The sequence below is a fragment of the Cebus imitator genome, unplaced genomic scaffold (genome assembly GCF_001604975.1).
Source record: "Cebus imitator isolate Cc_AM_T3 unplaced genomic scaffold, Cebus_imitator-1.0 Scaffold125, whole genome shotgun sequence".
NCBI classification, from domain to species: Eukaryota; Metazoa; Chordata; class Mammalia; order Primates; family Cebidae; genus Cebus; species Cebus imitator.
The window spans coordinates 3,765,296-3,780,389 of NW_016107440.1; the positions used below are offsets into that span (position 1 = coordinate 3,765,296).

The 15,094-nt window shown below is 52.7% G+C and overlaps 1 protein-coding gene across 6 annotated transcripts in view; it reads left to right on the forward strand.

The window, feature by feature from the left end:
- The window catches only part of MSRA (methionine sulfoxide reductase A), a 373,388-nt gene extending 358,969 nt beyond the window's left edge, over window positions 1-14,419 (forward strand). For all 6 annotated transcript variants that reach the window (XM_017540446.2, XM_037742692.1, XM_017540447.2 and 3 more), the window contains one exon: window positions 13,673-14,419. In XM_017540446.2, coding sequence (XP_017395935.1) covers window positions 13,673-13,837 — 165 coding nt within the window. In that variant the 3' untranslated portion in view covers window positions 13,838-14,419. The remainder of the gene's footprint in view (window positions 1-13,672) is intronic.
- The last annotated feature ends 675 nt before the right edge of the window (window positions 14,420-15,094 follow it).

Genomic DNA, 15,094 nt, shown 5'->3' on the forward strand with positions numbered 1-15,094 from the left:
TGAGGAACAGAATTTAAAATGGGGAAAAAATGGTGATGGTTGCATAAGTTTGAAAATATTTTAAAAACCACTGAATTATAAAAGGATAGGCCAGTCACAGTGGCTTACACCTGTAATCATAGTGCTTTGGGAGACTGAGGCAGGAGGATTGTTTGAGCCCAGGAGTTTGAGATCAGCCCAGACAACATAGCAAGATCCCATCTCTACAAAAAAAAAAAAAAAAACAAAAAACTAGCCAGGTATGGTGGTGTGCTTCTGTAGTCCCAGCTACTTGTGAGGCTGAGACAGAAGGATTGCTCGAGCCTAGGAATGTGCGGCTGCAGTGAGCTGTGATCGTGCCACTGCACTCCAACCTGGGTGACAGAACAAGACCCTGTCTCTGAAAAAAAGAAGACTTTTATATGAACTACCTCTTAATATAAAATGATTATCTGGGGGAAAAAATAAGGAGCACAGTTTGGAAAAGGCTCTGGAAGACACAGCCCCAAGAGAGAGGTGTAAGTAAACAGGAGGCATCCTGCTGACCTTTCTCATTTTACAGTTGAGGAAACTGAGGCCCAGAGGAGTGAAACAAGCTACCCAGTGCCTCTTATGTAACAGACACAAGCGTCTCTGCCCATTCTGTAGTCAGTGTGACCGACCATCTCAGTTTGCCATTACTTTCCTAGCGTTAGCACTGAAAATTCTGCCTCCTGAGAAACCCCTGGCCCTGGCAGCGAGGACACTTGGCCTCTCTGTCTCCAGTCTGCAGTGAGACCCCTCTTTCCAGCAGTAGGAATTGCTGCAGTTCTTCTATGAATGAGAAATGATGGTATTCAGAGAAGTCCCATTTTCCCACTGAATTCAGTCCTCTAAACTTAAGCATATGCTTCTATGCTTGAAGTTCTTTTCTATTCAGGCTTTTGGAATGAAGGCTCTTTCCTTTTAACGAAATCTGCATTTCATCCCCAAGGTGAAAACCGCTGTCCTTGGCTCTCCCTGAAAAGTGAAAAGTGGTTTTCTTTGTGTACCAAATGCTAAGCATATAACAAAAACTGAAGTTGTAGTTAATTGATTGCAGATATGAAAAAGCAGATTATAACCCCTCAGAGATCTATACCAAGACAGGGACAGAGAAAAAGAGAGAGAGGAGATCCATGTCACCTGAAACTGAAAGCCATGAAAAGAAAACTCAGAGGACTTTTCAAAACCAGCAGACCTCAAAGGAAAGCCCAAATCAAGAGGAGCCAGCAGCCCTTAAATCCGTGATTGATGGAAACCATCCTGAGGGTGGAGGGTGCACTTCTGAGCCAGAGCAAATGGGTGTGGCACATTTCAAGCACAGGATCCCGAGCTTGGTGCTCTGGTGCCAGGAGGGCGCAGCTCAGCCCTGCTTCTTCTCAGGCCAGGGCTGCAGCCAGCCCTGCCTAGCCTGGTGGGTCCTCACTATTCAAGACATGCAGTGGAGAAAGAAGGACACACTCCCCTTGCGCCCAGGAAATGATGCTTGGAATTTGTGAGGTGCAGGGAGTTGAAGGATGACAAGGAAGTGATGGGAAAACGGATGACGGCCACCCACTTCCTATGGGTCCCCGTTTGACCTCAGTCAGCCTTACAGACCTCGCTGCAGGCAAGCAGGTGAGGTTCAAAAGCACCTGCTGTCTTTGCCTTCGTTCAGGTGGTTCCTTCAGTCTCTTTAAGTGGCCCCTTGCACCACTGTGATTGTCATGGGTGGAAGATCAGAGGCTGTCTCTGGGTCCCCAGAGACGGGCACACAGAAATATGTCACAAGCTTGATGCCTCCAGCAGCCTCTCCATCCACCTCTGCTTCCATCTTTTACTGTGGTTGGGCCCCAGGGTCCCATCTGCCAGGTCCCCCTCACCCTGGCCCCAGCCTACCTTTCCTGTATGTCCTTGATTTCAGCTGCCTTGCTCTCCTGCACTCTCCTGCAGACCTTCAGCACCCCCAAACACACCTCCTTACCCACCCCCACCTCCCTGTGTTTGACCATGGAGTTTCCTCTGCTTGGAGCAGGCCTCCCACACCCCACGCCTGCCCACTGTCAAATGTCCAGTTCAGTGTCCCCCTCCTCCTGTATTTTGCCAGAAAGATTAACCTTTCCTTCCTCCGTGCCCTCAAAGGACTGTTTGCACGGCCAATATTTACGATTACCCCCTCCGCCTCTCGTGGTAGATATTCACGGTCCTTTGTGTCCTCTCTCCTCCAGGGTAATACTGACCTCTGGGGAAACAGGAGTCCTTGTCACTCCCTGGCGCATGGCTGTAGGAGTGAGGGAACTGCTCCTACCTGTGCCTGCTTCCCCAGCAACTGGCACGGCACCTGTTCATGCTGGGCACTACAGACACGTCGTGTGGGCATTTCCTGTTCCTCCTCTAGGGCAGAGCTTGTCCTGTTCGTCTCTGTGTTCCTTGTACCTAGCCCAGTCCCTGGCACACAGCCAGTGCACCATAACGATTGTCAAGATTCGTTCACCAAGTGAAGTTGGAGAGTTTAAAAACTTCTTCGCAGAGAAATCTACTGCTCGCTTCTGCCGAACTGTGCTGACCTCCTAACCCTTCAGCATCACACCCATGCTGGGAAAGACAGTGCAGGAAATAAAAGGTTCCATCGGGCAGTGCTGCTCCCAGCTTGTCACTGTCCTCATGTGAGGGCCCAGGGTGATGGAGCCATCACTAGCTGGAACATGGCTGATCACTGCGGCAAAGGGGACAAGTAGAGACATTCCCGTTAGTGCTTTGTAGCTTCTATCTGTAGACTACCCATGTGACTTTCACCTACAGCTCACTGGCCAAAGCAAGTCCCATGGGCAACCCGACTTCAAGAGGAGGGTAGGGAGCTGGATACCATTCATGCAGTTGGACACACTTGCCTACAACAGCAGAGCTGCTTAAACCCTAACCTTACATGGGATTCAGTAGGCCTGGGGAAAGGCCGAGACTTGGCATTTCTTGCAAATTGCAGCCCGTCTGAAGGGCAAGGGCAGAGAGGTGGAGCCAACAAACTGAAACTCTCAACAAACTGAAGCAAACTCCTCCGTCCTCCTCCTTCTCTGCAGAGACACAACTCAGCTTGTAGCTCTGTGGGTCTGCCTTGCAAACCAAGAGAACTATCCTTGGCAGTGGGAAGACACTGTGATTTACCTCCAGGGTGCACAGGACACAGAGGAATAGATAATGAAAGCCATTAGCTGTGTGGCAAACCTGCCGAGTCTGGGAGCCGAGGGAGCCCAGGAGCACCGCAGCTGTGCTAAGAAGCCCCATCAGTCTGGGTAGAGACCACGTATTTGCATAATCAGGTCTCCTAATGGACCGAGTTGGAGCTAAGTGTGCCACCTCTTTCTCTCCTTTCCCTCCCAATGAGTTCACAAAGTTGGGAGGGTCAGTGAGCTCCAACGGGGCCTTGTAAAGGCTTTAGCCCCTTTGAACGCTCTCCTTGTCATTGTCACACTCTCGTGGCCAGCTTTGTCTCCTTGCATTGCCACTAGCGATTGATGACTCATGGGGGCAGTTCCATTGTTCCAGAGCCTGGAGCTCCTGTTGCTCCAGGGTTCTCTTCAGTGTTGAAGACAAGCACTCATCCCCTCATCAGAAGACACACACACACACACACACACACAAACACAAACACACACACGGTAAGCCCAGATAGTGCCCAGTCAGCCGTCCCCCTCATCCCCCATCAGAAGACACACACACACACGCACACGCACACGCACACGCACACACACACACACACGGTAAGCCCAGCCAGTGCCCAGTCAGCCATCCCCCTCATCCCCCATCAGAAGACACACACACACACACACACACACACACACACACACACACACACGGTAAGCCCAGCCAGTGCCCAGTCAGCCGTCCCCCTTCCTTGTGGCTGAACCGCAGGGGCGGGGCACTTCCGCTGTGCACCACTGAGCCAGAGATGCAGGACCTCTCCCCAGCTCAAAATAGATGATGCTCTTTTCAGTGGTTTTATTTAAAAGCCATGCCAGTCACTTCACATCCTTTTCCAGAAGTTTTGATTAACAGCTATGTGGTCAACCAGAAGCTGCCTATGGACTAAAATAGCTGACGGGGGCATTGGCTGGGCTTAAAACCTGCAGAGGGTGTGTGTGTGTGTGTATGTGTGTGTGAGTGTGTGCACATGCAGAACAGAGCATAGCATGGAATTTGATGGAATGGATGTGGAAGGAGTCGAAGTGGTCTTGGTGCAGAAGAGGAAGAGGGGAACCAAGTGAAGTGCCTGGTACAGGCGTCATTCTGCCACTAGAGGGCGCAGTGACTCTAGAATCCACCTGCCCGCGTCCTGCCTACGAGGTTTCCCTTAAAGCAGCTCTCTCTGCTGGCTCCCAGACAGCGGCTTCAGGTTGACCTCTTAGAAGTCCGATTCTAATTTCCGATGGGCTCACAGTCATAAATTAGATTTGTGCTCTAGGAAACTAACTTCATACCACCACAATATTTTTAAAAAGTGATCACAAAATGAAATACACATATACATTTTACAAATAATTACACGAAAACCTAACACTTAAGGCTAAATTCCTCTGGTAGGTGTAGGGGTTGGGGATTGCTTGGATCAGACACAATGAGGCTTGCAGTCTGAGGAGGTTTGAACTGCAGACACCGCCTTTCTTTCCTGTGACTTTCCCTTTAGCAAGCACAGCCATTCCGCCTTGCCACAAGGGCCTTCAAACTGTGATGGAAATGAGGGTCATCTGTCTTAGAAATTGGCACCGCCGAGCAGCTTTGCTGCACATTTCCGGAGCCCTGTGCATGGCAACTGCTGGGGGGTGGGCAGTTGCAGTGGCTACTTTGGACTGGAGGCTCAGACCACGGGATCTGATCACCGTTGGATGCACTCCAGAGTGTCATAGAATCCTTTGAAATTATAAGCAAATATTTGATGGTGAGTTTATTTGGATAGAGTGTCCAAAGTGTTCACTGGAGTCTCAAGGGATTCCATGGCCCCCAAGATGTTAAGAGACACCCTTGCACATTCAGGTTCCTTTCTAGTGAACTTTTTTTTTTTTTTTTTTTTTTTTTTTTTGAGACAGAGTCTTGCTCTGTCCCCCAGGCTGGAGTGCAGTGGTGGGATCTTAGCTCACTGCAACCTCTGCCTTCCGGATTCAAGCCATTCTTCTGCCTCAGCCTCCTGAGTGGCTGGGACTCCATGCACCTGCTACCACGCCTGGCTAATTTTTCTATTTTTAGTAGAGACAGGGTTTCATCATATTGGCCAGGCTGCTCTCAAACTCCTGACCTTGCGATCCGCCCGCCTCAGCCTCGCAGAGTGCTGGGATTACAGGCATGAGCCACTTTGCAAAGTCCTAGTGATACATTTTTTAAAAAGTGAAAGGTGTCTATAGGTCGATCTTTCTAAGGCGAGGGGTGAGTGCATCCATATGCATCCTTGTGTGTGTACAGATACACGGGTTGCGCACACAGGCCCCTCCCTCCCATACGTGCCCACAGGTGCACAGGTGTCAGCATCTCTAGAGCTGGCGTCGTCCACTCCCTCCCGGCCTTGCTCTTTAGAATTCCTCTACACAGTTCTCGTAGATTTGTTTCGTCCCTTCACACCTCTCACATATCACAGGACAGAATACTCGGCATCCCGGGGCTTCCTTTACCCCACAGCCCCAAATTCCGGGGACAGCATGGGTGTGGGAGGGAGCATGGAACCCAGACCCAGATTCTTGTTCCGGACCTACCCCTCACCCTTGTGAATTTGAGTAAGGCAGGTGAATTTGAGTAAGGTCCCTAACTACTTTCGGTTTCCTGGTGGGTAAAGTAAAATAATGGCCCCACCTCGCAGGATGACTAGTCTGAGGACATGAGATGATGAAGGAGAGGCACCCTGCAGTCCACCTCAGCCCTCTTAGAGGGGCCCGGCAAACTCCTCCTGACATCCATTAGAAAACAGACACTGAACCTGGTGCTTAAAATGCAAATGCTGCTTTCCTGGCACTCTGAGTATGTCTCCTGTCATCTCCTGAAATCAGGAGGTACTTGGGAAGTTGGTGGTGCTTGGTATTCAGAGGGCATATCTCCCTTTGGGTGGAGGGCAGCTGGGCAAGTCCAGCTCTCTTGCCATCAGGTGACCGGGGCGCGCTCTCTCTTAGCTGTCTTTCTAATGGCCTCATGGCTACTGGGATCAACTGAGTGGGGCAAGAGAAAGAACAGCCAAGCCACACACCTGGGGCAAGTCCTTCCGCTGTCTTGTTCCTGTTGCAGTTCTCTAGAAGAGTGCAGGGTCAGCGCCGGAGGCTGCGGATGCAACAGGCCAGGGCATAGCGAGGTGTCTGTTGTGGGGTGTGCTTGTCATGTTCCCAGATGCATATTATTTGACAGCTAAAGAAACAATGAAAAGCAACAAAATATGGCATGTACATGTAGTGGAATCATATGCATCCTTTAAAAGAAAGGGTATTCCGATGCATGCCACCTCATGGAGGAAGCTTGAAGACATTAGGTGAAATACACCAGTCAGAAAAAGACATACTGTGGGATTCCACGTATAGGAGGGAGCTAAAGGAGTGAAATTCAGAGAGACAGAAAGCAGAATGCGGGCTGCCTGGGGTTGGGGAGCAGGGGAACCGGGAGTTTTTATTGAATGGGCGTAGAGTTTCAGTTCAGAAAGGAGCAGAATGGGGGCTGCCTGGGGGTGGGGAGCAGGGGAACCCAGAGTTTTTATTGAATGGGCGTAGAGCTTCAGTTCAGGTGAAAATGTTCTAGAGATAGCAGTGATAGTTGTACAACAGCGTGAATGTACTTAACACAGCTGTACACTTAAAAATGGCTAAGGTAGTACATTTTATATTATGTGTATTTAACCACAACACACACACACACACCCCAAAAACGGAGAATCACTTGAGCCTGAGAGGTCGAAGTTGCAGTGAGCCATGATCACCCTACTGCACTCCAGCTTGGGAGACAGAGTGATACCGTGTCTCCAAAAACCAAAGAGATGGCCTGTGAAATAAATACGTTTTGAGCCCTGGGAATGTGAGCTGAGGGGAGAGTCTGGCTCACATACCATCTGATCCACGTCTGGAGCTCCTTTGGATATTTTGCAAACGATCGGGCTCCCGGGCGGGGTGCCGTCCTTGGCTAGCCACCTGTGGGAATAGTCAGGAGCCAGGGTTCAGAGCTGGCCTCTGCTGCTGACTGGTGGCTGTGGACACGCCTCCCCTCTCCCCAGCTTCCCTGTCCTCAGCTGAGAAGTAGGAATAAAAACCCCACATTTTAGTCAGTGGAAGGCTCACATGAGTAGAGAGCAGAAGCCCTTTGGAAACCCCGTCATTCTGGACAAACGTTCTGGACCCTTTTCTGGGGAGAAGGGTCCTGGGCTCGAGTCTAGGCTCTGGGTCTCTATGCCTTTCTAGCCTTGCCGACTGGTGCCCACTGCCACCTGTGCTGCCGGGAGCCACCCTGCATTTCCTGGGGGCTGTAGAGTATTTCACCTTCACGGGACAGGCTGAGACACTCAGGCCCTTGGAGAATCTCATGATCCTAATCATAAGCTTGCTAGGCTGCGGTCAGTGGAACGATCACATGTTCATTACAGTTATTACAAGAAAGGCTCTTTACTGGCCACCCTAGAAGGGCGGATGGGGCCCCGCTGTGCCTGGCTGGCAGGCCTTCTGTAAAGAGTGACCTGGCAGCTTCTTATGTGTCTGTGGTGTTCCTGTGAGTGGCTGGAGCTGGAGATGCCTGTTGAGGGGCTGAGGTGGCTGGGGCCTCGGGGGTGGGGGGCTCCATCACAACTTATGGACGCCCACCTGCCTTCTTGCCCCAGAGATCTGCTGCTCGGCCGTAGAAGTGGGGACTCTATGGAGGAGTGTGGAAATGGGGGCTACTTAAGGAAGGCAGGATGGGTAGGCTAGCTTTCACCCCGGGGGGGATTTTTGGGAAATGGAGCCAGTACTCTGCAGTCGTTAAAACATGCCAGGCAGGCTGGGTGTAGTGGCTCACACCTGTAATCCCAGCACCCTGGGAGGCCAAGACGAGAGGATCGCGTGAGGACAGGAATTTGAGACCAGCCTAGATAACATAGTAAGACACTGTCTCTACAACAAATAAAATAAAATTAGCCAGGCGTAGTGGTGTGCACACCTGTAGTCCCAGCTTTTCTGGAGGGGCTGAGGTAGGAGGATCGCTTGTGCCCAAGAGGTAGGGGATGCAGGAAGCCATGATTGCGCCAGTGCACTCCAGCCTAGGTGACAGAGCAAGACTGTCTCAGCGACAGGAAAGCCAGGCAGAGCATGGTGCACTTTCTGTGCCCTAGCACAGTGAGCTAGGTAAGGGGCCCATTTCACAGGCAGAAAAGCTGCATCCAAGCAGAAAATGACGAGAGAAGGAAGGTACAGGCGGCTTCCTGGGGCCGCTGAAGAAGGGTCGGTGAGAAAAGCACTAATGACCAATTCTGTTAGGTGACCTTCCGGAAATTCCCTGAGGCAGGTGTCGCCCCGCATGTGTTACCGTATGAAGTCCCACTAACTTCCATCTAAAAGGTCAGCAAGACAGAAAAAAATGCCAGGAGCAAAAGTCAAGGAACTTGATGTGGGGTCAGTAAGAGAGAAGGTCAGGGAGTTAGGCTCAGGTCATTCCTCCCCTGGAGTGGAACAGAGAGAAGGGGTATGTGGGCCTGGCTCTCGGCGCAGTCCTGGGGGTACCTTGCCCCGCAGGCTGGAGTGGGGAGCTGGGCTGGCGCCACCCTGGGCAGAGTCAGGCCCCGGGGTTGAGCAGCAAGGGCACCTGTTTCTGGGCAGCCTTGTGGCGGGGCTTTTGAGCCAATTTGGCAGTTATTTTTAACCAGGCAGGTCTGTCATGGCCTGAACTCATTCTCCATCCCCAAAAGTGCCTCTGCAGGGCCTGGAGGATGAGCACAATCTGCGGTGTGCAAGAGGCAGGGCCCACGAGCCCCCAGGGACTGATCCTGTGAGGACGCCTGGGTCTTGAGGCCGGAGCCCCACTGCCCTGCCTCCTACATCCAGCACAGTTCTTCTGGGGACCCCCCACTGTCACGGGTGCAGCCTCCTTATTGGAAAGAGCCAGAAGATTCGGTAGGTGAGGTGAGCAGTTGTCTCTGCAGTCACGAATGGTCTGCTGTTTTTATGGATCCTCCCTATGAACGGCAGGAGAGGGGAGAGGCCACCAGGCTGCATATTACGTGCGGTCCCCACCCTCTTCCTCCTCTGCAGCTCTCCTGACAGTCCTCTGCTTCCTGCTCCCGAGGGCCAGTGAGTGCAGTAAAACTGAAATCAGGATCTAAAGCTTTCCATCTGCTCCAATTCGTTAAGGAAAAGTGGATGACCACAGGCATTGGTGCATCAGCCATGATCAGTAACATGCTGCCTAGGAACCCCCGCCCCACCACTGACTAGGACACCTGTTGTGTGCCCAGGAGACCGGCTGCACCCACACCAGCACCTGTATAGCCTGGCCCCAGTGCCAGGTTGACCAGTGGACTTGGAGGGGCCCAGAGGGACCATCGGTAACCCAGAGATGACATCTTCACCCCACACGTGCCCCTGCCCCTGCACCACTCCACTGTCCCCGCAGAAGAGCAAATGGGCTTTTTCAGGAGCTGAGGATGATGGGGAGGTGTCCTTCTGTCCTCCTCCCTGCAAGGACACAGTGCCACAGTGCCACCATCTAAAGACTGAACCCACCCATGGAACTGGCCAGGGCTCTGGGACATAGAAAGTGGCTGCCTGAGCTCCCTGGTCGCTGCCCCCTTCCCACCATTCCTTCCCAGGCCCCAGAGGAGGTGCTTGAGGTAGCAACAGGGACCCAGGTAGAATCCAGAAGTTGAGACAATGTCCAAGAGATCTCAAGAATCCATAGTTCATTTTATCATCCATTCATTCATTGCACATAGTACGCGAAGCCCTGAGATAAGGGAGAGGCACAGACAGTCCTGGGGTGGCAGTGGCTTAGAGAACCGAAGGGTTGTTGTGATGCAGCGTCATCAGCGCTGTCCAGCCGTGTAATGCCACGGGAACATAGAATGTGAGCAGCTTCTGCCTTCCAGAATGGAGCAAGGTTTCATAGAGGTGGGGACATTTGGTCTGGGTCCTGAGAGATGGGTAGGAGTTCCTGTGTTGGGAAAGAGGAAAGGACATTTCGTGTGCAAGGGAATGGAACATTCGAGAAATAGGTCAAGACAACCACACCAAAGAAAATAGTGCCCAGAGGGGGAGGGGAAGGCTGAAAATGTAGAAGACGGTGAGGGAGACAATGCTGAGGGGTGAATCGGGGAGAAGGCCCGGGGTGGAGTGGGACGGGGAGAAGGTCCTGGGGTGTCTGCCTCGGGGCTGGAGAGGTCCCTCCTGGGTTTGGAGAGGTGCTGGGCAGGTACAGCCCTCCAGCCTCCCTGGTGAACAGTCAGGCCAGGGCACTCTTTGAGGGTTACCGAGGTCGTAATTCAGGTAACGCTGTCCCTTGTGCCGCACACAGAGGGACCCACCCGGGGGAGGGTGAAAGAGCAGGGCGGCCGGAAGCTCACGGAAGACAAGCCGTAAATCCGAGCAGCGGGAGGGAGGGAGACCCCGCGGGATGCCCTGCCCGGAGGAGCAGGGGGGGCGTGACTTGCAATAGGCCGCGGGCGAAGCAGGACAAGGAAGAGACTCGGTGGAACCTTTCGCGCTCCCGCTTCCCCTTCCTTCGCACCCAGTCTCTTTCTTGTCCTTCTTTTCCCCAGTTGAGTTGGGGGAGGGAAGGACAGCCGAAGCCCGCAGGCTGAGGCCAAGCTCATTGCAGGCCGGTGTCCGCCGCCTCTCTCCGCCACCCGACAGGCCCGTGCACAAGGTCCCAGCCCGAGGGCGGCGGTTTCCCTGCGGGTCTTGGAGGTTTTTCTTAGGGAAGTGTCTGCCATCTTGTGGCTGAAGCTGGTACTGCCGGGGCCCACCAGCAAACCTCCCTTCCGGGCTCCCCAAGGGGTCCCTGGGCCGGCAGGTGGCTGCCAGCCGAGGAGGAGGGGAGGAGGGCAGTGGCACCGGCCTCCCTGCGTGGACCCCCCTCCTCCCACGCTGCGCTCAGAGAATCTTCTAGAGACAGCGGCTGCGCCTGGGAGGACAGGGAAGAGGGTGGATGTCAGACACAGGCAGGCTGGAAGGTCTGCACAGGGGTGGCCCCCGAACACGGATGCTCCCTGTAGACAGGCACAGTCAGCCCAGGGCCGGGGGCGAGGCCCCCCAGGTGGTGCCAGGCGCGGAGTGGGCCCTGTGAGGGTGATAACACCTGTGGGCTAGAGGGCACCCGGGCTCCGGGCCACGTGAGCCTGTGAATCCCACTCGCATTGTGAATTCAGAGCCCCTGGGTGTTCGATCTTTTATTTGCTATTTGGATACAGGTGAGAGATTATTTGACATCTCTCAGTTCTCCAGTTCTCCCAACTTGGCTGGGGCCAGGAATGTGAGGCCCGCCTGGTGCCCTTTTCTCTTCTCCAAGCTCCTTGGTGCTGCCTGGAGCAGATGGCACCCCCCCACCCCCACCCCATGGACATCGTCCTTACTGTCGTCACCAGAATCTTCCATTCCCACAGCCACCTGGCATCCCAAAGCCTTCCTTCAGCGGGCAACTTCTTCACGGGCAAATGCTAGCGATCGTTTAAGTCACACTGCGGGCACATACTCCATCTCCAAGGCGGTCATTGCTAACTCTAAATCTACCCCTGTTAGTTAGCCAACCCACATTCTCTTTCTTAGAGAGGCTCTGTTCCATGAAAACAATCTGGAACCAAATGCTGCGTGAGCTGGGGCCAGTCATGGAAACAGAAAGCTTCCATTTCCATCAAGCTGGATGGATTCTACAAAAGGAATTCAGTGTTTACAGAACCGTTAGCAGGGCTGTTAGCGTGAAGGTCAGGAAAAAGCACCCCAGGATTTCAGGATACCAAGAAGTTACTGAAATTGCCAGAAGTCATCGTGGATGGCATTCCACGGGCTCTCTGGAGAGGGCCGGGAGGAGCTGGCAGAGTCTCTGGTCTCCTTCCTGCAAAGTCCTATGCTCATCCTCACAGCTGCGCCCTGCAAAGAATAGCTTCTCCTTTTGCGTTAGGTAGCCTGCCAAAATCTCTCATTGGTGGAATCTGAAGCGGGGCCTTGCTGGCGGCAGAATCTGGGAAGCGCAGTCTGCAGGCTCTCCGCCTGTGCAGTATGGGGTGAGCTGCGAATGTCAGGGACCAAGGCTCAGTATCTGACATACACTTTTAAACACGGGTGATAATAACAGGACTTCCTTCCCATGGCTGTTGTGAGGCTAAAATTAACACTTGTGAAGTCTTTGCACAGAGCATGGCATATGGTAGACCCTCAATAATTGCTAGTTTACAAAAAATTGTCAAAACTGAAATTAGAATGGCTCCTCCTTCTCATTTCTAACCCCTGCAAAAAAACTGGCTGCCTCTGAACTGACTGGTCCAAGCCACCAGCCTTGGCAGAGAACCTGCCCCTTAGTGTTCCGGGCCTGCTGGGCCTGGGGATCCTCCATCAGCTGGCTCAGACGGCTAAACAGAGATGCAGGAAATAGGTGACATTTCTCAGGAAAAAACCCTTAGAGTGAATCATGCTGAATATTAATACTGGATTTGCTGTGCTTGGCAGACCTGAGGACGTCATCACACGGACCAGTGGACAGTCAGGGTGTGGTTGGTCCCCTCGTGAAAACCCAGGTCCTGGCTCTGCTTTGCAGCGCTATACTGAATGGAGGCAGTGAGACTGGGGTTGAGCCTCTGTGGCCCTCTTCTCACATGCTCCAAGCAGCCTGCAACGGGAAAGAATTAGGGCACAGCTGAAATCCAAAGGGAAAAAGAAGCAGGCTGGAATCCACGGGGAGCAGTATCTATTTCTTAGTCTGTCTCCTGCCCCAAATTGCCCCTTTCCTCTCCCAGCTTGTGTTGATGTGTCTTTCCCTGGCAGCAGATGCCACCGGGATGTGAACTAGGATACAGAGGGCGGTGATGAGTCGCAGGCCATGTCCTTCCCTGCCCTGACTCCCCAGGCTCCCTGGCCTGGAGTTGAGAGCAAAGACCACTAGTGACCGCTGCTCACCAGGACATCCCAGCAGAGCCCTGCACCCCAGAGCCACAGCAAGTGGAGGGGACCTTCTGTCTAGCCTGGGAGTGTGCTGGGGTCCTGTTCCTGTAGGTGGGCAGACAGGATAGTGCCAGGTAGCGCTGCAGCCATTCCTCCCGCACCTGCCCATCCTTACCCTGCCCACCCCTTTCCTTCACTTGCACTGTGGTCCTGCTGAGCCCTCTCAGGGACGTCCATTTGTGCTCAGGGACAACCAGGGGGCCATGCTCACCTGCTCTTTCCCCTGGGAGAGCTTTGGGGCCAGTTTCAAAGAGGACCACAGGGTCCAAACCAGGGACCCCCTGCATGCTCCTGGAACAGCAGGGCTATAGAAATAGAGTGTAAATTACAGATGTAAAAATCAGTTGGAAACCCGATTTCAGTTCCCAGTCAACTGAGGCACAGCAAGGTAAGTCCCTACTCAGCATTGCTCTGCTTGGAATACACAGAACCCAGCCTGAAGGGACACACTGCGCGTCCCGAGCTGTGCGTCCGCTCCCTGCCGCCCCGGCCTGAGTGCGTCCCCGCCGCAGGTGCTATCTCTCTAGCATGGGAGCTGATGGTGCCTTTCTGTGTCCCCACAGGTTCTTTCTGAGCACGGCTTCGGCCCCATCACTACCGACATCCGGGAGAGACAGACTTTCTACTACGCGGAAGACTACCACCAGCAGTACCTGAGCAAGAACCCCGATGGCTACTGTGGCCTGGGGGGCACCGGCGTGTCCTGCCCAATGGGTATTAAAAAATAATTTCTCCCCACATGGTGGGCCCTTGAGGTTCCAGCAAAAATGCTTTCAACAAATTGAGCAGTGCTTGTGTGATTCACAATCTTGGCATTTTAGAATATACAAAGTACAAAGGAATTTACAAAGATCTGGTTTGCTGAAGTATAATCTGCAGGAGGTGAGTGGGCGAGCTGTTAAATGTGATTTATTTCCTAATGAGCTGTGGTGGGAGCAGAGCTGTGCAGGTTCCCGTGTCTCATCTGGGGTCTGAGTGAAGGTGACAGGGATGCTGTGTTCACCCTTCTGGGTGGAAGCTAAGGCATGAGCTGGGAGGTTGTTGGACAGGACGGGGGACCCCAGAAGTCCTGTATCTGTTCTCTTCTGCCTGTCAGTGCCTTATAGTTTGCAAACATTCATAGCCTCAATGACTCATTCACAGAAATCTGTCGCTTTACCAAACCTAGACATGCGAAAGAAGCTTTCCGTCCCTTTTCAGCCCTATTTGTGCAGAGAAGAGATGGGAGTCCGCTTGATGAATTCTAACGCTTTCCTCGCAGCTATGAGAAATATTTGTTTTAATAAAAACCTACAGGCCAATAATGCAAACTGCCTGGTTTCTCCTCTGTTTTTGACTTGCTCAGGTCGGGTATTTTTAAGTGCAGTAAGATGAACTTAAGGATTCTAAAGCGCTTGAGAGGGAAAAAGCCGCAGAGCCATTTACCCGCAGATGGGAACAATTCGGATTGAAATTGTTGGTGAACATGCACACTTGTAGTCCTGGCAACCTCAGTAATAATGGTTGTTCTCCAGGTGCCTGTCACATCCCTCACATCACAGACCATTCTAGTTAGAGCACACACCTCCAATCCCTGCCCTTAAGAACCTTTATGTTATGTGAGCAATACACATATAAACAAATGATGAAATAAGATGATGTCAGGTCCCGATGAGGGACGTGGAGGTGTTGAACAGGATAAGACAGTGAGTTGTGTCTAGGGGCTGTGAGATTGTGTTTAGGGCTGTTTGAGCAAGGTTGGTCAGGGAGGCCTCCGTGAGGTGGTGAGACTTGATGGATTAGTCCATTCTTGCATTGCCATAAAGAAATCCCTGAGACTGGGCGATTGATGAAGAAGAGAGGTGCAATTGGCTCACAGTTCCACAGGCTGTACAGGAAGCGTGATTCTGGCATCTGCTCGGCTTCTGGGTAGGCCTCAGGAAGCTTATAATCATGATGGAAGGGAGAGGGAGGAAAAAGTGGGGTGCCACATACTTAAATGACCA